Source organism: Montipora foliosa, chromosome 9, assembly GCF_036669935.1.
Source record: "Montipora foliosa isolate CH-2021 chromosome 9, ASM3666993v2, whole genome shotgun sequence".
Classification (NCBI taxonomy): Eukaryota; Metazoa; Cnidaria; class Anthozoa; order Scleractinia; family Acroporidae; genus Montipora; species Montipora foliosa.
Genome location: NC_090877.1, coordinates 3123679 through 3141178, shown reverse-complemented (window position 1 = coordinate 3141178; position 17500 = coordinate 3123679). Strand labels below are relative to the sequence as shown.

Genomic DNA, 17500 nt, shown 5'->3' with positions numbered 1-17500 from the left:
CTATGGTTGCTTATTACATGTTTTATATTCGTTTGAGCTGGGAAGCAAACTAGAATACAATCGCAAATTTCCTATCCACTGCATCAATTTTAATGCACTAGTCATTTGTTTCCCCCACCCCGCGACCCCCGGGGATAGTGGGGACATATGGGGAAATTACTAGGGCAATTACGCGAGATTACGCCATAATTGCGCCTCTTGGGGGTAGGGAAATTACAAGATTTTCGTTCCTCTGCCCTATCCCTCTGGGGACATACAGGGGGAAATATCGGGGAATTCTTACCTAAGAGGACTGGGACTGAAAAGAAACGAAGAGCAATGGTAATGAGTATTTTCACACATACAAAATTTTTTTTTTTGGTCGCTTATTCCTGTCTTGTTTCTATCCAGTTCTTTTTTTTTTGTTTCGTTCCTTATATAGTTCATGTGGCACACACAAATGGCAAGAAGTGTATATTGTGGTAATCTCCCTAACATTTCCTTGATGACTCAGAATATTTTAGGAACAGAGGGGTGGGGGAATTACGTGTGTTTGTTTGCTCTAGTCCCCAGTGGAAATACACCTACTTTACAACCATTCAAATGTAATTTCCCTACCCATCCCCGGGGGTCAAGGGGTGGGGGAAACAAATGACTAGTGCATAAAGTCTGAGATTCCTTGTCAGAACTTTCGGTTAAATTTGAAAGAAACATTGGGCGCAAGTGTTTGCACGAATTTTAATGGAAGGAGCTGACAACTGCGTCATTGGAGCCATCCTACACCGTTTTGTGTCATCAATGAATACGGCCACATGTCTTATCAATCAGTTCCCGGAAAAAATACGTGCAAGCCGCTGTGGCAAATCTCTATTCGTCATTTCGCGAAAGCCGGGAGCTATTATAGAACCGATCTCTGGAAGAAGTTAGCTTGAAACTGCACACTAGTAGATGATTCAAGTTGACGCTGAAAGTAAGAATATTTTGCGAAAGTAAAGAGAGTTTTAATGATTGTCGCTTAATTTACATGAATTATGCCTAGTATGTATATTGAATCACAGGTGAATCGCTGTTGTTAGTGACATCGACTTGGAAACGGTCTGTCGATTGATGGAATTGGATTAAAATTCATTTCTTCAGAAAAAGTTATGCCATGTTAAGCCTCCATTTTTCCTCAGTTTTCTTTCGAGACTCAAGGTCAGTAAGTTGCTGATGAGTTCGGAATTTTACTCAGCACTTTGTCGTCCTGTTATCCCAATTAGTACTCCCCTCCCCCCCCCCCCAAAAAAAAATTAACATTAAAATAATATAGTCGGTTGAGTCATATCATTTTTTTTCTTATATCTATCTGAGCTAATTCAGGTTTATAAGCAATTTTAGCTCCGATATGGTTAATACGAAAATATTTATGATTTTTACCAAATTCAAAACGAATATCAAACTCGTATCTCTAAGCCTTTTTTTATGAATACCTTTTACGGATTAAAAATAATGCTATAACTCATGGGAAGTCAAAGCAGCTAACAATGATTACAAAATCTTGGCGTCAATATATTGTGATGTGATTCGTCAAAAAGCGAAGATTTTGGCTTGCCAGAGTTTCGATAAACCCACTGAACTAAAATCATTTGAAACATGTACTGCGTCCGGATCAAGAAGGAAAAATGTTTATTATTTTTTATATAATTATATGTATTTTCATAAAGCCTTTTAAGAACTTATGTAAAGAGTTCTCGTATATATTACATCTATAAAATTAAAACAAAAGAGGGAAAATTAAACTTTTTTGCCTTCATAGAGGGTCTTCAGTTGGTTATGATTCTTTGCAACAAGTACTCCAAACTAACAATGAAAACTTTCGTCGACGTCTTAGATCTTAAGGTAATTCCCTTGAAATTGTTCTTCTATCAAACTTTTTTGGAAACTTTGTATAATTAACATTCATGATATGAACATTAAAAAAATGCAATAAAAAAATGGGGTCACCTTGCTTGTTTACGCGTCACAGCAGGCTCGTAAAATGGGGTATTCTTACTGTTTTCGCGTTAAAAATTCGAATCACCTTCATACAGAATTAAGTCTTGGTTACTCCAAAGACACAAAATTTTATTTTGAAAATAAAGCTTCTTTTATTTACATAAGCAGTAATGCTTCATTTACGTCGACTTTTATTCCCTGGTTGTGGGAATAGTGCACTTTTTGGGACAGTTCCGTGGTTAGCTTGAAGTCCTCGCCTTGGGTAAAATACACCCAGTACGGAACTATTTCTAAAAAAAATTCATGTTCTACTATCAAACTTTTTTTCTTCTTCAAATATGTTCTTTATTAGACTGTTCCTAGCAAATACCTGGAAAAAAAATCGGGGGTCACCGTGCTCGTTTGAGAGAAAAGGAGCATTTATTTCGCTGTCGGGTTTAGTTTGAGCGAAATCTCTTACGTTTTGTATGCGCACGTGCTCATGTGCGCGCGGACGTGCGCGCGCTAATGACGCGAAAATCGTGCGCAGTAGGGATGCGCAATGCAATACTAAGGAATTACCTTAAGGTCCCTATTTATCTTTTCGCGGTGGCAATTCGACCTGACAAACTTTATCAAACGAGTGGGTTTGAAACCCAATTTTCCTGTTTTACTCTCCCTTCGACACTTCTTCTCGTATTAAATGTTCTTTCAACTCACTTGATAGTTTAAATCTTTAAAACCCTATGTAAAGATAGCACACAATTATTTTATAACGCCTCCAGTTTCCAAATTAAATGTTACCGTTGATCGATGAGATAAACTGCCAGCAGCCTGTAGTTATATATAAAACGGTATAATACTGAGTAAACTATTAATCAAGGCAGACGAAAACTTTTGCTCGGCCAAAAACCTAGTAATCAGTTTAGAATCCTGGCACAATAGATGGGCTACAGCGCCACGGGGGCGAATATTGTTAGACAGACACTTTCTCGATCTGAATTCTGATAGAGTATATAACCTACACAGCCCTACATGCTTTTACCATTTAATTCCGCTTGGATGTTCCACAGCTGTAATTTTAGAAGGAAGATAATCTTATTTCGTTCCCGAAAACAGGAATTCGTTTCAACGTTTTAACACTAGTGATATCTTAAGTTAAATTGCATGCTTATGTTTCATTTAATTTTCTTCACGCTTCAAGTGCTGTTACGTAAAGTTCCGTTGACTGTGTGTTTGGGGTGTTACAGGGCTATGGTACAGGCATCCTTCGGAATGGAGTCACAAACCCCAAGAGGACGTTGTAAGCGACAGCTAGCCCTACAGCTTCTAAACAAACATCGTTGTTTCTTATCGGTACACTGAATGGAAACTTACCCGAATTGTGCTCCACAGAATACTTGCAAGCAAACGACGATTTTGTAAACTGCAAAATTAAGGTATCAAGAATTAAAGCACCGTTAGGAAACCAAGTTCATTTTAAGGTAAATTGAAATGCTGCAAACTCACAGATGCAATGATTCAACAAACTCAGTTGCAAACTCACCGTGAGCAAAGATAACGTAAAACAAACTGCCCAAGATACAAGACACATTTTCTTTCTTCAAAAGGTCATTTTTTGCTTTTTCAATTTCGAGAAGTTAACACGATAGAAACAGTTGATAGCAAAGTTCGCAGACTTAACCTTAAATGTTCTTTCTTCCTCCGTGTTTTTATTAGGCAGGAGAATTTTTCCTACATGTCAGTACGAAGCAATTCATTGGTTTAATTAATTAAAAGTCATCAATATTTAACGGTATTTTCCTCGATCAAAGAGCAACCAACAGCTGCCTTTTCAAGCCTTCACCAAGCATCGTTTTTTGTTTTTCTCTCGGTGGTTGGCAGGCGCCAAATTCAATAAACTTTCATTATTTTGTGTAGAAATGTTCAAAGAGGAAATAATTTTGTCAACAATTCGAACTGAAAATTATATATAGGATAGGGCAGTTAGCGGAGCTTTATCTATTATTCAATTCTCAACTTTATTGACTGTATTGACATTGGAGCATGTTTACCTTTCTTATGAGTTGTTGCTCTTGGTAGTATAATGTCGGTGGAAACTACAAAGGAATGAATAATCTGTGACTGTGACATCAAAGTCATCCCATGAATTTAGAAGTTTTTGTTAACTGGACAATATACATAATTTATGAGGTTTAACACCTTTTTTAATCTTAAAAGCAGTCTCGGTAATCAGTCACGAATTCTTAATAAAAGAATGAACTTACAAGGTAATAATTTCTTCTCTGATTTATAGCATTGAAATAGACTTTTTTGCAGTTTCTACCGACTCACGTTTGTCGGAAGTGAGCACGTCTTAAACTGCGCTAAATGTATGGGAATTTCGCCGACTTTGAAACGTTGTAACAACGTCAAAATTTGACGCATTTTGATGGCGGCGAACATCTTAAAAAATATGACTAGTAGTAATCAAAGATTAGGAGTGCGTTCTCCGCCTGTGATAATAGTTGTCTGTTGCTGAAATCATTACTGTGAACGGCGGAAGTTTTACAGACATATAACATACTGACAAAGTCCACTATTGTTCTGTGGATTTTGATTTCCTTGCTTTATTTAATGCGATTCGATATGACCTTTGATGACACGTTGCATGACGGCTCCAGTTTCGGTAAACTAGCAAATTCATGTTATTAAACGTCACATTTTCACTTTTACTGGTAATGTTTCAGCATGAAGGCTGATTTCTAAAAAGAATACTTGTGTTACATCTGGTACTCCGGGTATTCTGAGCTGGAAGCACAAATATCAGCTAACATCTGTAACCTTTGCTCTCGCGTTTCCGGCCCGTTTATCCGTGCTTTATGTTAACAAACTCCCGGAAAAACTCCGTGCGACTGGCAATAATTATTATTTCCGCTGATGAATAAAAATAAGTCAGCATTTACATTGCTCTTCCTTAGTTCTGGCTTACTCTTATAGGTCTTGGCTTCAGAGTACTCTTCCATCGATTCAATTTCGACCTTCGCTGAGTAGACTAAACAATTTGTGGCCACGGGAACTATAGATATTAAAGTCAACAAATGTAATCAAAATATAGCCAATGAAATATGGCTGTTCCCACGCGTACGGTTAACATACCAAAGGCAAGGCGATTCGTTGCAGCTGGAGCATCTCGCAAAAACCGACTCGAAATCCTAACTCGAAAATCCAACTCGAAATCCTAACTCGCACGTGTTTAATCGTGTTTAATCGTAAACAATTTGCGTGACGCTACGGACACAGACTCGCCGGCGCGTGCTTTATAAAAATGAAAACTATTCCTTCCAGAAAAATCAAATAAATATTATCGGCGCATCTTACAAACTTTGAATGAAGATCTTGTTTTTTTAACGGAGAGCACTTTACCGTTTGAATCAGCGAATTAAGCACGGTAGAACCGAAGATATGTTTTTTTTTTTCGTGTATGCCGTGACATTGCACAATGCCCTCTCGCCGGCGCGGGCCTTAGAAAAGTAAACTTTTCCCTCGCCATTTCACATCGCTGTAATCAAAATTCAAGGTGTAAAAATAAGAAATATTTTAGCTTGTATTTTAAAAATAATTTGTGTTAGCAATATTCATCATATTATAGGCTTGTTAGGTCCCTGGGTGTTTTTCGAAAATCGCTAAAGTACATCTACCATGAAAACTCAAAACACGTCGTCTTTCTCTGGTTAAACAGAAAAATCCAGCGTATCGAGGCGTATTAATAAGCCGTTGGAGCAAGAAAATTCGGTCTTATTCACAGATCAAGTGGGCGGTTGAAAAAGGCAAACAAAAAATCAGGTATGATCCTAAAATAGATTGGCGACGCGCTCATTCACAGACGGTGAGCGGTGAAAGGAAAATGAAATGGAACGTCATCGCGGAATGTCATTACTTTTACTTGTAATTTATAAATGCAACCGACGAAGGGTTTAAATAAAGCTTGAACCTTCCAACACGTCCGACAAACAGCAAAGCACGAGGCAGAATGATAAAGCTTGAACCTTCTAACACGTCCGACAAACAACGAAGCACGAGGCGGAATGTTTTGCGCAACGAAATTGTGACGTCATTCAAAATGGCGCCGAAATGTTGAACCATGGAACGAAAAAACACGGGTCAGCTTTCGCTTGCTTCCACAGGGAACCTACATGATAACAGGCAACCCAGAAGATTAGGAAGCGTTCTGTCGAACTCAAAAATTATATTCGTGAAGTACACTAAAATTCTTCAAGCTGCAACGACCGTGAACGAAATTTGTAAATCTTATACAGACCTTTTAATTCAGTTAACAAAAATGTTGCGAATGAGGAGATTTCAATTATATGTAATATTTTTATTTTCTGTTCGATGAATGATGCATATTAGTATGTTGAAAGGTACTATTAAATTTCGCAAATCCGTCACTTTGCAGCGGAGTTATAGAAGTTTGAATTTTGCCGAAATTCTTTATCGGGAGCAGCACACAAATCGTTGGGTTGACTGACCGTTATGAACTTTTGTACTAGTAAGGGCGCGTCCAGCTTCGATGCGTCCTTTCTCTTCGCCGCACGGTCCAGCGCACGTGCTCGGGTTGCAACCACAAAGAGCTTATATTATTATTTATTAAAAACTGAACTACGGATATCAATTTCCCAGTATTTTCATTGGCTCGCCGGACACAGGCTATCAGTTCATCCATGCATACGGCGAGAGCAACTGGAATTCAGATTGACCAATCAGAATTCAACGAGAGGGAAAAATTGTGTCCGACGTCACCTCAATTGTTCGCAATCAAAGGGCCAGAAAACCATTTAAAAGATTTTGTAGCAACTGGGTTGTCAGCGAGCGAACATCAGATATTGTGCTTCGGCTATTATTTGTGCTTTTTCAAACTATTTCAGTCTAGTATTTTCGAATAAAATGAAAGAAGACGTGAAAACTGTATTGATAATGTATTTATTTGTGTTAACTTTGCGAAAAAGACTTAAGGACGTTCGCGCCCGAAACGTTCCCACGTACAGATATTTTTTAAACTTGCCACGAAGAAAGGTAATGATCTACTTTTGCCAAAAAGGCAAAAACAATGGGGGGTCACCGTGCTCGTTTTCGAGATCATGAGGTGCACTTTTAGAAGCTTGCGTTATTTTAAGAAGATCTTAGCTTACAACTGTCAGCAATAAAAAAGCTACATTAGTGAAATTTAGATCAGGTAAACGTACTCAATTCAACATAACTAATATAACTTAACAAACTTTTGCAGCTGATGTCTTTTCTGAGGTGATATAGACCTTGAAAAACGACGCATACTAGTCTAAGAAAGAAAACTTCGGTAGCACGAGAGCATAAAAGGCGAAATATTTGTAACTTCTCACGTACAGATTTTGTTTGCTTTTTTTTAAAATGGACAAAATCATGAAAGCAAGTGATCTATGGAAAGAAAAATGGGGGGACCCGAGCATTCAAGAGAGTAAAATCGCTGCGAAGTTCTCAAAGCGATTTGTTTATTCGCACTGTCACGCCATTGCGTGACATTTCCGAGAAGCCCTGGGTCCACAGCTATCCCATAATGCCACACGCTTTCACATTCCATTCTTGTGGAAAATGTTTGCACCTTTAGCATCGTGTTTACCTTCGTGGTCTGCGATGCATGACGTGTGCGTGACATGCGCGAAAAAATGCGCAGTTGCAGCAGGGCGCTTATACATAGTTGCAGAGGGCGCGAAACGCCCTTAAATGGCGTCCTTCGACAGGGTAGATTGACAACGTCATTTACGCACAGAAATGCGCTGTTTCCGGCGAAAGGGCAAATGATTGACAGGATAGCACAGTTTTGACTGCCACGCGCACTGCGGGCGCGGGTGCCGTATGCACAGACATACAGCGCTGAGAAAAAATGCCCGACAAAAGCCGTTTTGGACCGGAATTGACCGAGGTAGAAATTGATGGAACACCACGGGCTTGCTGGATATGAAATGATTATAACCAAATCGGCGCTACGCAGAGCTCTCAAGTCTCACGCATTGAGATTGAGTCTCATGCATTTCGATGCAATCTCACGCTCTCACGCCGACACGACCATTTCTCACGCATTGGCACTTTTCTCAAAGGTAACTCTACTTTTTAAGCGTTCAGAAGTGCTCATGAATTCCGAATTCATTCCTTCACTGGCACTGAACTTCGGCCAAGGTTTAACCTGTTCGTGTGGGACCAATTTTCTTGTTTCTTCAGGACTTTCACCCGTTAATATACGATTTATAGGCCGACATGTTAGCTCAGGCTGACCATAATAACATGGGCTCTCTTAGCAAGCAGCATGAAAGAAACAAAATGGCGGACTCGACGGTGCATTTCCAGCGATCTGAAAAGTGCAAATTATAAAAGAAATTCCGAACCTCCCCAGAATTGTTTGACGCCTCCGGCACAAGAAACACAGGACACTTGCGCCTTTGGTGCAATCTCCAGCAAGCATCTCACGCTTTGGAAACTTTAAGACTTTAGAGCTCTGGCTACGTGCCTCATTGGTTATATATCTATCACTTCATATCCAGCGCGCACTCTTAGAATAATTTTTAAATACCCAGGGGCACCCAACGTCTGCTGGGAAGACGATTTGAGATCTAGAATTTTCGGAACATTTGTTGTAAAATTTCTTGCTTGCCTGTCTGTCCTAGGATTTTATAATTGCCCATTTTAAACGGATTTTTACCCTAAAAAGCTCACCTAGAACTGTTTTCGGGAGCCTTTTTTCTGGCTGAAATTTTCGAAAAGGTAAGTTTTGCTCCCTTTAACTTTTGGATCACTAGACTTTCAGCTAGGAAATCCGAACAGATGAAAAATTTTTAGGGGATAAAAATATGCGTATATCTACCGTTTAAATACTAAAATTCGTTTTATTAACAATGTGGTTTTGAACTATATCCTCGGTGGGTCCCCTTGAATACTCAACAGAATATCGCTTTTCTGGTATCGATTGGCCAGCTCCTGCATTGGTCGTCAATGGAGAATGCAAAAATGGGGACCTTCAGATTCTAGGACGACGACGAGAACTTACGAGTACGAGTTTTGACTGTCCGTTCTTAGCAAAAATACTTAGCAAATTTGTAACCCGTACGATTAATCTTACCATTTCTTTGCAGTATAGGTTGCTCGGTTATTCTTATTGCTGGTAACTGAGCCTTTTTGCTGATTGAAAAATGCCAAAACTGCTACCGTGTTGTTGACTTGTTTTGACACGACGACATTGTTGCAAAACCTCGTACTAAAATAACGACGTCGACAATATCACGTTTTTCCCGCCAAAATGACGCTGGTTTACGCGCGCTCACCGTTGTCAATGAGAAAATCTCGTACTCGTAATCGTTCTCGTGCTAGAATCTAAAGCTCTCTAATAGGTTCAAGAGTGCAATGCGTAAGCTGCTATGGAAACACAGCGATGGAGTAATTTTGTTGAGTATATATAATAATGAATAAAAATCGTAGAAGTGATCGTCGCGGCCCAGTAGTCAAGAGAGAGATCCGGAAATCCTGGGTTCAAGAGCCGCTCTCACCACTAGTTGAATGAATTTGATCCAGGTAATCAGACCATGGTGCAACTTCTCGGCTGCAAATAGCCAACTGGTTTGCCTCCGTCCAGTTGCATGGGATTCTTAAAATTATTGATTCGTTGATTGTATGTACATTTACTGTTCCTATGATGTTTTACTGCCCAGCAATAACTCGAAGCATTTGTTCGTGGAAACCTCGTGCAAACAGATGCAACCACATAATGTTGTGTTTGCACAGGTCTTTAAACTGTAGCCTTTATTAATTCAATCCCTTTTTAACCTCAACCATTACACTGCTTCGGAATTCCGGGACTATAAACAAGGAACAAATAACTAGTGCCCCTGGGTAAAGCGATAGATCTAGTTTTTTTGTATTCCCATTTCCCGCGTAAATCAGAAGGTGCCTTCATGCATTTGCAACGTAATCGTAGACATTGCATATTGATTGACGATACAAGGTAAGAGAAGCCTTTCCAAATTAAACATTATGTGGGTTTCTCCGGGTGGTCCAAATCGCCTGGCCATTGCACTTCAACCTCATTCGACAAAGAGACCCTGGGAATGGGGTTCATTGCACTTTCGCTGCAATTATTTTTTTTTCAAGGTAGTTTCTCTGTAATAGTTTCGCACGTAGTCGTTTTTCACCTCCTCCCGACTAACGCCCGATTACGGTTACCCGAAATAACATTACTTTCGATTCCCGCAGCTTAGCCACTCAGATTTTAACAACTACAACCACCACCACCACCACCACCACTACTACTACTACTATTACCACTACAACTACTACGACTACTACGACTACTACTACTAGTACTACTACTACTACTACTACTACCACCACCACCACCACTACTACTTCTATTACTACTACTTATACTACCACCACCACCACCACAACCACTTCTGCTACCACGACCATCGTTACCGTACTACTACTACCACCATGCACCACCACCGCCACCACCACTACTACTATTAGGGAGCTTTAGCAACGACGACGGGAACGGCAACGAGAACGTCATCTCAAAACAAAAATTCCCATTATTGTTATCATTTCAAGTTGTTGTTTTGCTGACGACGGCTACGAAATGGACAAAAACGAAAAACGCACGCGCAGAGCGTGCAAAGCTATTGTTTTTGCCCACTAAATGTGCAAATTTGTGACGTTATCGTTGTGGTCGCCGTTGTCGTTGCTAAAGCTCCCTATTACTACCACCACCACCACCATTACTACCACCATCACCACTACAACTACTACTACTACCACCACCACCACTACTATTACTACTACCACCACCACTACGACTACTATTGCTACTATTACCACCACCACCACCATTACTACTACTACTCTCTCTTGGATGTAATCAGGAGACCATGACTAGAAGCGTACAACTTCATTGTATTTTTGCAAGGCCGTTTTTACAAACCGAGTTGTTTTTAAATTGGTCTTCCTGCAAAACCAGATCGTTCCAGCTAATCATAAGTTTTGCATGAGAAATTATTACCCATGCATGGGATTGAAAATGGTCACTCACGCAAGCCAAGTCTTATTTAAGGACTCGTCCAAAAATAGCTTGATCTGTGAAAATCCTGTTCGCCATAGAACCCAGAGTGCGTTCGATTGGGAAATTGGGATTTAGATCTTAAAATCTGATCTTCGGATTTCCAATCGAACACTGAAAACGGATTTTGCGTGGACTTGAGTAATTGAAATCCTTCCTGACATGGATTTCCAATTGGTGAAATCTGCGACAAAATCCGTTTTCAAATTTTGTGTTCGATTGGAAATCTTAAGATCCAGATTTTAAGATCTAAATCCGTATTTCCCAATCGTACGCACCCTCGGTGTTATGGTAGGCTCCTGGTCATGGATGTGATACTTTTCCTCTTTGAGACCTTCAGTCTTTATGCAGATGACACCTGTAATGACGGTGACGAGCTTGTTGTCGTAACCTGGATACGACTGAACCTCTGTCACTTCATTGGAGATTTTGCCCGTCTGTATTGCCATCTTAGGTTCCGATATCACGTCGCTCTATGATCGTGCTCATGATAGCAGTGTTACTCTTGAAAGCAACATGGCTCGTCAAGGGGAGCCTCTGATACTTGGCCTAGGAATTATGATATCAATGGGTAACACTAGTTTAATTGAATTCAACAATCTGTTAAGATTGAACACATGAAAGTAGTAACGAATTCATTTTAGAAGCAACAACTACAATTTTTTTTCTGTGGACGAATTCCAGGACCTACCGATACAATTTGGGCAAGTTTTGAAAGCTAAAACCTTCAATCGATGCGGTATTTTGCTGGTAGGACTGGGTGGCCCGACACTTATGAAAAAAACTATGAAATGAGAATCGGGAGTCTTCCCTTGACATGGAATGGCAGAATTACCCAGAATACACCTTATTCACGATGGCCGCCATGTCACGGGATTTGCTATTATCATGAAATTAGCTACACACTTCTGAGGGGGCAAACAACGCAAGTTCGAGAGGTTATAACGAACATCTTAGCCACACAGATGATTTGTTTCACATTCACTTAATGTTTATCATGTAAGTAGTAAAATAGAATGATTACACACGTTACTTCGATGTTTTTGTAGTGAAAAATGAGCAGATAACGAAGTAGAAAGTCAAAATGTCGGAGGCGATCAAAAGATATAAAATTATTACAAAAGGTACTTAATTCTAAATTCTAAAATGTACTTTTAGCAATGTTATTTGAATATTTCGACGAGCCGATTTTCCGAAATTTTCCTTTTTTCCAATGTTTGCCCCCAGCATAACACATGGCTAATTTGCATGACAATTTGAAAACCAACATGGCCGCTATCGTGAATAAGGCCTATGCTTTTTGGGCATAAGCGAGGCAACTTGAGAAGCACTAGACTGTCCCTCATCGAATTGCTGAAGCGCGGCCAGATGAAACAATTTGTAGCCAGATACTCAGGAGTAGGCCTGGTGTGTGCTGTTAACGTTGATTTTGGATTTCTGAACAAGTTTTTATCATAGAAAATTCGCGACAAAGTTGTGCTTTCATTTCGCTGTAATCCTCCTGTCAAAGAAACGGTATAATGTAAATAAGAGAATAACGAGATTTATATTACCAAATTACCTGTCCTGTTACTACTAAATTCAAAGTTTATATCTCTATGTTTTGCACCAATAGAACCATTGGAATGACGTCATTTTCTTTTAGTACCAATCGAACAAAGGAACCAAAAATGGACCATCGGAATTGCCCTGTACCCAGCTAGATCACATGGGGAAATAATCAAAGTCTCCTTAATGAGATGCATATTCACCAACGGAAACCCCCCCCCACTTAGCTCAAGGTCTGGATCCGCCACTGCCGTTGGTGTATATTAGACATGAGTGAAACCTCGTTTTCACGGTGAAATAAGCGCTCTTATGCTTGTGCTTGCGTCGCTATTGAAAACCAGGCTTTACTGATAACCGCTGTAATCTAGTCTAGTTCTAAAGTTTCTAAAGTCAGGCAGAATTCGAAAAAATTTGAAACACCTAGAGCACCAAGTTAATTTCCGCGATCTGCGCTTCAAAACAAACAAAATCCATAATCCACGCTAAAATATTACAGAAATCCGTGATCCGCTGAGCGTTCAAAATCCGCAAATCCGCAAAATGTGTCCTCAAAATCCGAAAACCGAGTAGATTTTTAGCCAAATCCGCCGATCCGCGAACCTATTCACCCCCTCCTCCTTTAAGTATCTAGTCGTTCTAGCGCTGGAGCACTAATTGAGGACACTGTAAACTGAAATTAACAATTAACACAAAATAGGAAAGTGGAAACCGAAGTACCCGGAGAAAACCTCCCGGTGCAGAGTAGAGAAGCAACAAACTCAACCCACATATGACGCCGACTCTGGGAATCGAACCCGGGCTACAATGGTAGGAGGCGAGTACTCTCTCCACTTCGCTATCCCTGCACCCCTAAAAAAAAAGAATAAACGGATTAAGATTTATATATTTTCTTGCCTTTGGACTGTTTAACTGTCGCTACGAAGCTGCCTTAATGGGTTTCTTGCATATTTTATGTTTAGCAGAGAGAAAAAGTGTTTTGAGAGAGCCAAAGTAAACTCCAGATGTTTCCACTGGTTTCCGGCCGCCATGTTGGTGTCCCTCTGCACCAACTACTAAACACTATAATTTTGAGTGGTACACCCTTTGCAGAATAACTCGAGTTTGGAATATCGCACAGCCCTAAAACGTTGACACGCTGTTTATTTATTACCCTTCTACAATATCTCTATTGCACCCAGTTTACGAGCGTTTTAATTCTTTAATTAGCTAAAATCTCCAAAAATTAGGCAATCAGTCCCGCACAGTCTTTGGTTCACGAATCACGAGCAAGTAAAAGCATATTTCACGGATCACGAAAAATCGAAAACCGAATTCCCGTGTACGCAAAAAACATGGATAGGTTCTCGAATCACGGAATAATAGCAGTGTCCTCGTTCACGGGTCACGCAAAGCTAAAAATGCTCATTCACGGCGTGAGGTAAGAGTCACGCTTTCCAGCAAGAAAGGCTACTCAAATCCCACAAAGCTGATATTGCATTTAAATAACACATGTATTCCATTATTTTTTAATAAAATAGTTATAATCCATGTGATACCTTCATTACTAAATAAGTTCTAGATAAGGGTACAAAATGATTCTGATAACTAAGGTTTTCGATAAGCATTTAAATTTAAGAATAAAAAGCAGCGATATAAAAGAATGGTCGACGTTTCGACAGCTCCATCACATCATTCTCAAATTCAAAACACATGCAAAACACATGCAAAACTTTTTATTTGACAGTTCAAGCGCACCACGCTTGGAATTTAATTTTATTTTATTTTATTTTCTCTTATTACCCATATGCACTGAGACATTTACATACATTTTACTATATTATGAACTAACCAAAAGTTTTTTATTTGAATTTGAGAATGATGGCATGAAGCCGTCCAAATGTCATTCTTTTATATCGCTGCTTTTTGTTCTTGAAATGATTCTCCCTAAAATATACAACTGCAGTTCGGGGGCCCTCTTGACAACTCCTTTCAAATGCCTCGTCAATGACAAAACCCAAAACAGGAATCCGAACGCACCTCACTAATTCTTGATTACTTCTAGTTTCTTACCGGTACTAGGCCAATTAGCTGTATCATATCATATCATATCATATCTTCATTTACCCTCTGATTGTAGAATAGCTCGATTTAGCATCTTCAAGCATTTACCCTCTCAACCATGCGGATACACCACAGAAGACAGACCACAACAGCAGGGACTACAGGTACATGGACACCCCACTCTTTGCGAATAGTGTGTGGGTTCTTTTACGTCCCACAGGTTTATAAACATTGACGGGTTGTGAGACGGGGCCTACGGTTTATCGTCCTTATACGAGAAAGGAAGAAAGAAAGAAATATGTCATGGAAACTTTATTCATTTTCATACAATGAAAGGGAGAGATGCCAGAGGTTATCCCTTTCGAGGGTATCCGCCCGGATCTTATTAACTGCGAGTCGATTTTCATGAGGGAGGAAAACCTGAGTACCCGGAGAAAAACCCTCAAAGTCAGATTGAGATCGACCAAAACTCAGCCCACATACCACCTCGAGGCCAGGGTTGAACCCGGGTCGCACAGGTGAGAGGCATGGTTAATAACCACTAAGCCATCCTGACTCCCGAAGACTAGAAGACTAGAAGAGTAGAGAGTCTAACCATTTGCAGATGTCATTACAAAGGCAAACGGATCATTGCGAAGCGCAAGCAAAGGATTAAGCAAAGGATGAATACAGAAAAGAGAGATCCTGGGAACTGATCGCCAGTCTCCATTTGCCTGTCTTCGTCTGTAGGACTGAGACGAGTCGATGCAACGAGGTCAGGGTAAAAAACATCGAAGATGCGGGCAAGATGGCGGGCCATGAATTAGACGAGAAAATGAAGTATTCAGATTTGAGAGAAAAGCTCAACAAGAATTCTGCATCTCATACAGAACACAACTGGGAAAGTAGAAAGCGCAAACGAGAGCAAATCTCTAGTTCGCATCGGCGTTATTCGCCGTATGATAGAGACGTTGAATTGCAAAAAGTTCATCAGGGAATTCGTCAGCGAATCTTGTTCGACAAAGAGGAATGCGTAAAAATTGAGCAGAAAATCAACGAAATCGTCCAACTTGCAAACAAAGGTTTTTACAGAGAAAAGACAGTTGACAGAGCTCCCTTAAGAGTTAAATATTTCTTCGGCGAGGGCTATACGTATGGAAAACAGTTAGCGGAAAGGGGTCCCGGACAAGAAAGATTGTTCCCTCGAGGAGAAGTGGACGAGATTCCGGAGTGGATTTTCGAGCTGGTCGTTTCGCGTCTCGAAAAGGCCGGACTTGTTCCAAAAGGTTTCGTGAACAGTGCCGTCATAAACGACTATCAACCGGGAGGGTGTATTGTTTCACACATCGATCCTCCGCATATCTTCGATCGACCCATCGTTTCTTGTTCCTTTTTCAGCGAATCGTCCTTGAGTTTCGGATGCAAGTTCACATTTAAACCTATTCGCACATCACCTCCGGTATTAACACTACCGCTTCCTCGTGGCTGTGTAACAACGTTAAGGTGAGTTTGAATCGCAACATTAATTATGATTCCAGGAACATTTTATTTATTTTGTAAATAACTATTGCAATTATTTATTTTTGTATATTTATCATTCATGATTATTTATTTACATCCTTGTAATACCTATGGTTTTAAGGATAGTAAAGATGTAGACAGGCCTTCAAACTTTAAAGCTACAGTTTTAGGTGACGCAACACGGTTTCTTTCGTAACATTCAAATTTATTTCCTGTATCCATGATTTTATTTCTGCCCTTAGTTTCTGCAGAAAAAGGTTTTCATTTTCTAAGTAAACAAACATACTGTAATGACGTTTAACATAAATGGAATATTATTTACCAGAATGAATCTTTCTGCCTGATACAAGCTTACATGTACATGTCATATATTTAATTTATCCCCTGCATTTTTCAACCACTTGACTTCCTTCCAATTCCATATTACGTTATTTTTGCTCAATTTCAGCCATGATAGGAATTTAATCTGAACAATACTAAAGTCTGCTCTCCTCACATCGGCACATATTTTCAGAAAGGACTCCGGTTAAGACTTGACTTGAAACATTTTCCCCAAAGAAACCCTGTGTTTCATCAGAATAGTAATATTATTACAGTCGAACCTCAATTATCCGGACTCATTGGGACTAAACAAAATAGTCCAGATAATCGAGGGTCCGGATAATGGAGAATATGAATATTAACGAGGAACAAAAACTGATTACATTAAGAAAGCGACATTTAATCGTGAAACAAAACATTTGCAAATCATTTGGAAAACAGTATGGTCTACATCTTCACTGTCCGTTGTGAATACCTGTACACGTGTCGGCAAATGTCATGATCTTTTCCTTGCTCTTGCGGATATCAGATATCTGCCGTTTACTAACTGACCAATTGGTTCCTTTTTCTTCTTTCTCTAATCGCAAAATTATAGCCTGTTTATCATTTATCGAAAGAACGGATCGCTTACGCTTCAAAGACATGATGATCGTGAATAAACATTCGTGACGTAGCGTAGCTTGTTTGCCGAACGAGCCAATAGAGCGTGAAATTTCGCTTAGCAACAAAGCACCTCTAAGCCAATCAGAACTCATTCGAAAGTTCTGCATTAGTTTCGATGTGTTATTTTGCTTTTTGAAAGAGAAACAAACTCGCGTTTACTTTACTTTTCAACACTGTAGTTTTAAAAAGAATATGGCTAGGGATCTTGATGATAACTAATAAATATTCATGACAAAATTGGGACCAGGGAAAAAGTCCAGATAATCGAGAAATTCGGATAATCGAGGTCCGGATAATAGAGGTTTGACTGTATCCCTATTATTATTTCCTCTAGCTTATGCATTATTTTTTTATGCAATTACGCTTGTTTTACAGATA

At 39.7% G+C, this 17500-nt stretch overlaps 2 protein-coding genes across 2 annotated transcripts in view; one reads left to right on the top strand and one right to left on the bottom strand.

The window, feature by feature from the left end:
* Positions 1-5142, bottom strand: part of LOC137970597 (uncharacterized) — a 113155-nt gene extending 108013 nt beyond the window's left edge. The window contains exons 1-3 of the mRNA XM_068817119.1: positions 5071-5142; positions 3987-4031; positions 3310-3358 (exon numbers count right to left, since the gene is read on the bottom strand). Coding sequence (XP_068673220.1) covers positions 3310-3358; positions 3987-4031; positions 5071-5103 — 127 coding nt within the window. The 5' untranslated portion in view covers positions 5104-5142. The remainder of the gene's footprint in view (positions 1-3309; positions 3359-3986; positions 4032-5070) is intronic.
* Positions 5143-15384: 10242 nt separating this feature from the next.
* LOC137970066 (RNA demethylase ALKBH5-like) overlaps positions 15385-17500 on the top strand; it is a 12112-nt gene continuing 9996 nt past the window's right edge. Inside the window, exon 1 of the mRNA XM_068816531.1 lies at positions 15385-16120. Within this exon, the coding sequence (XP_068672632.1) occupies positions 15426-16120 (695 nt within the window). The 5' untranslated portion in view covers positions 15385-15425. The remainder of the gene's footprint in view (positions 16121-17500) is intronic.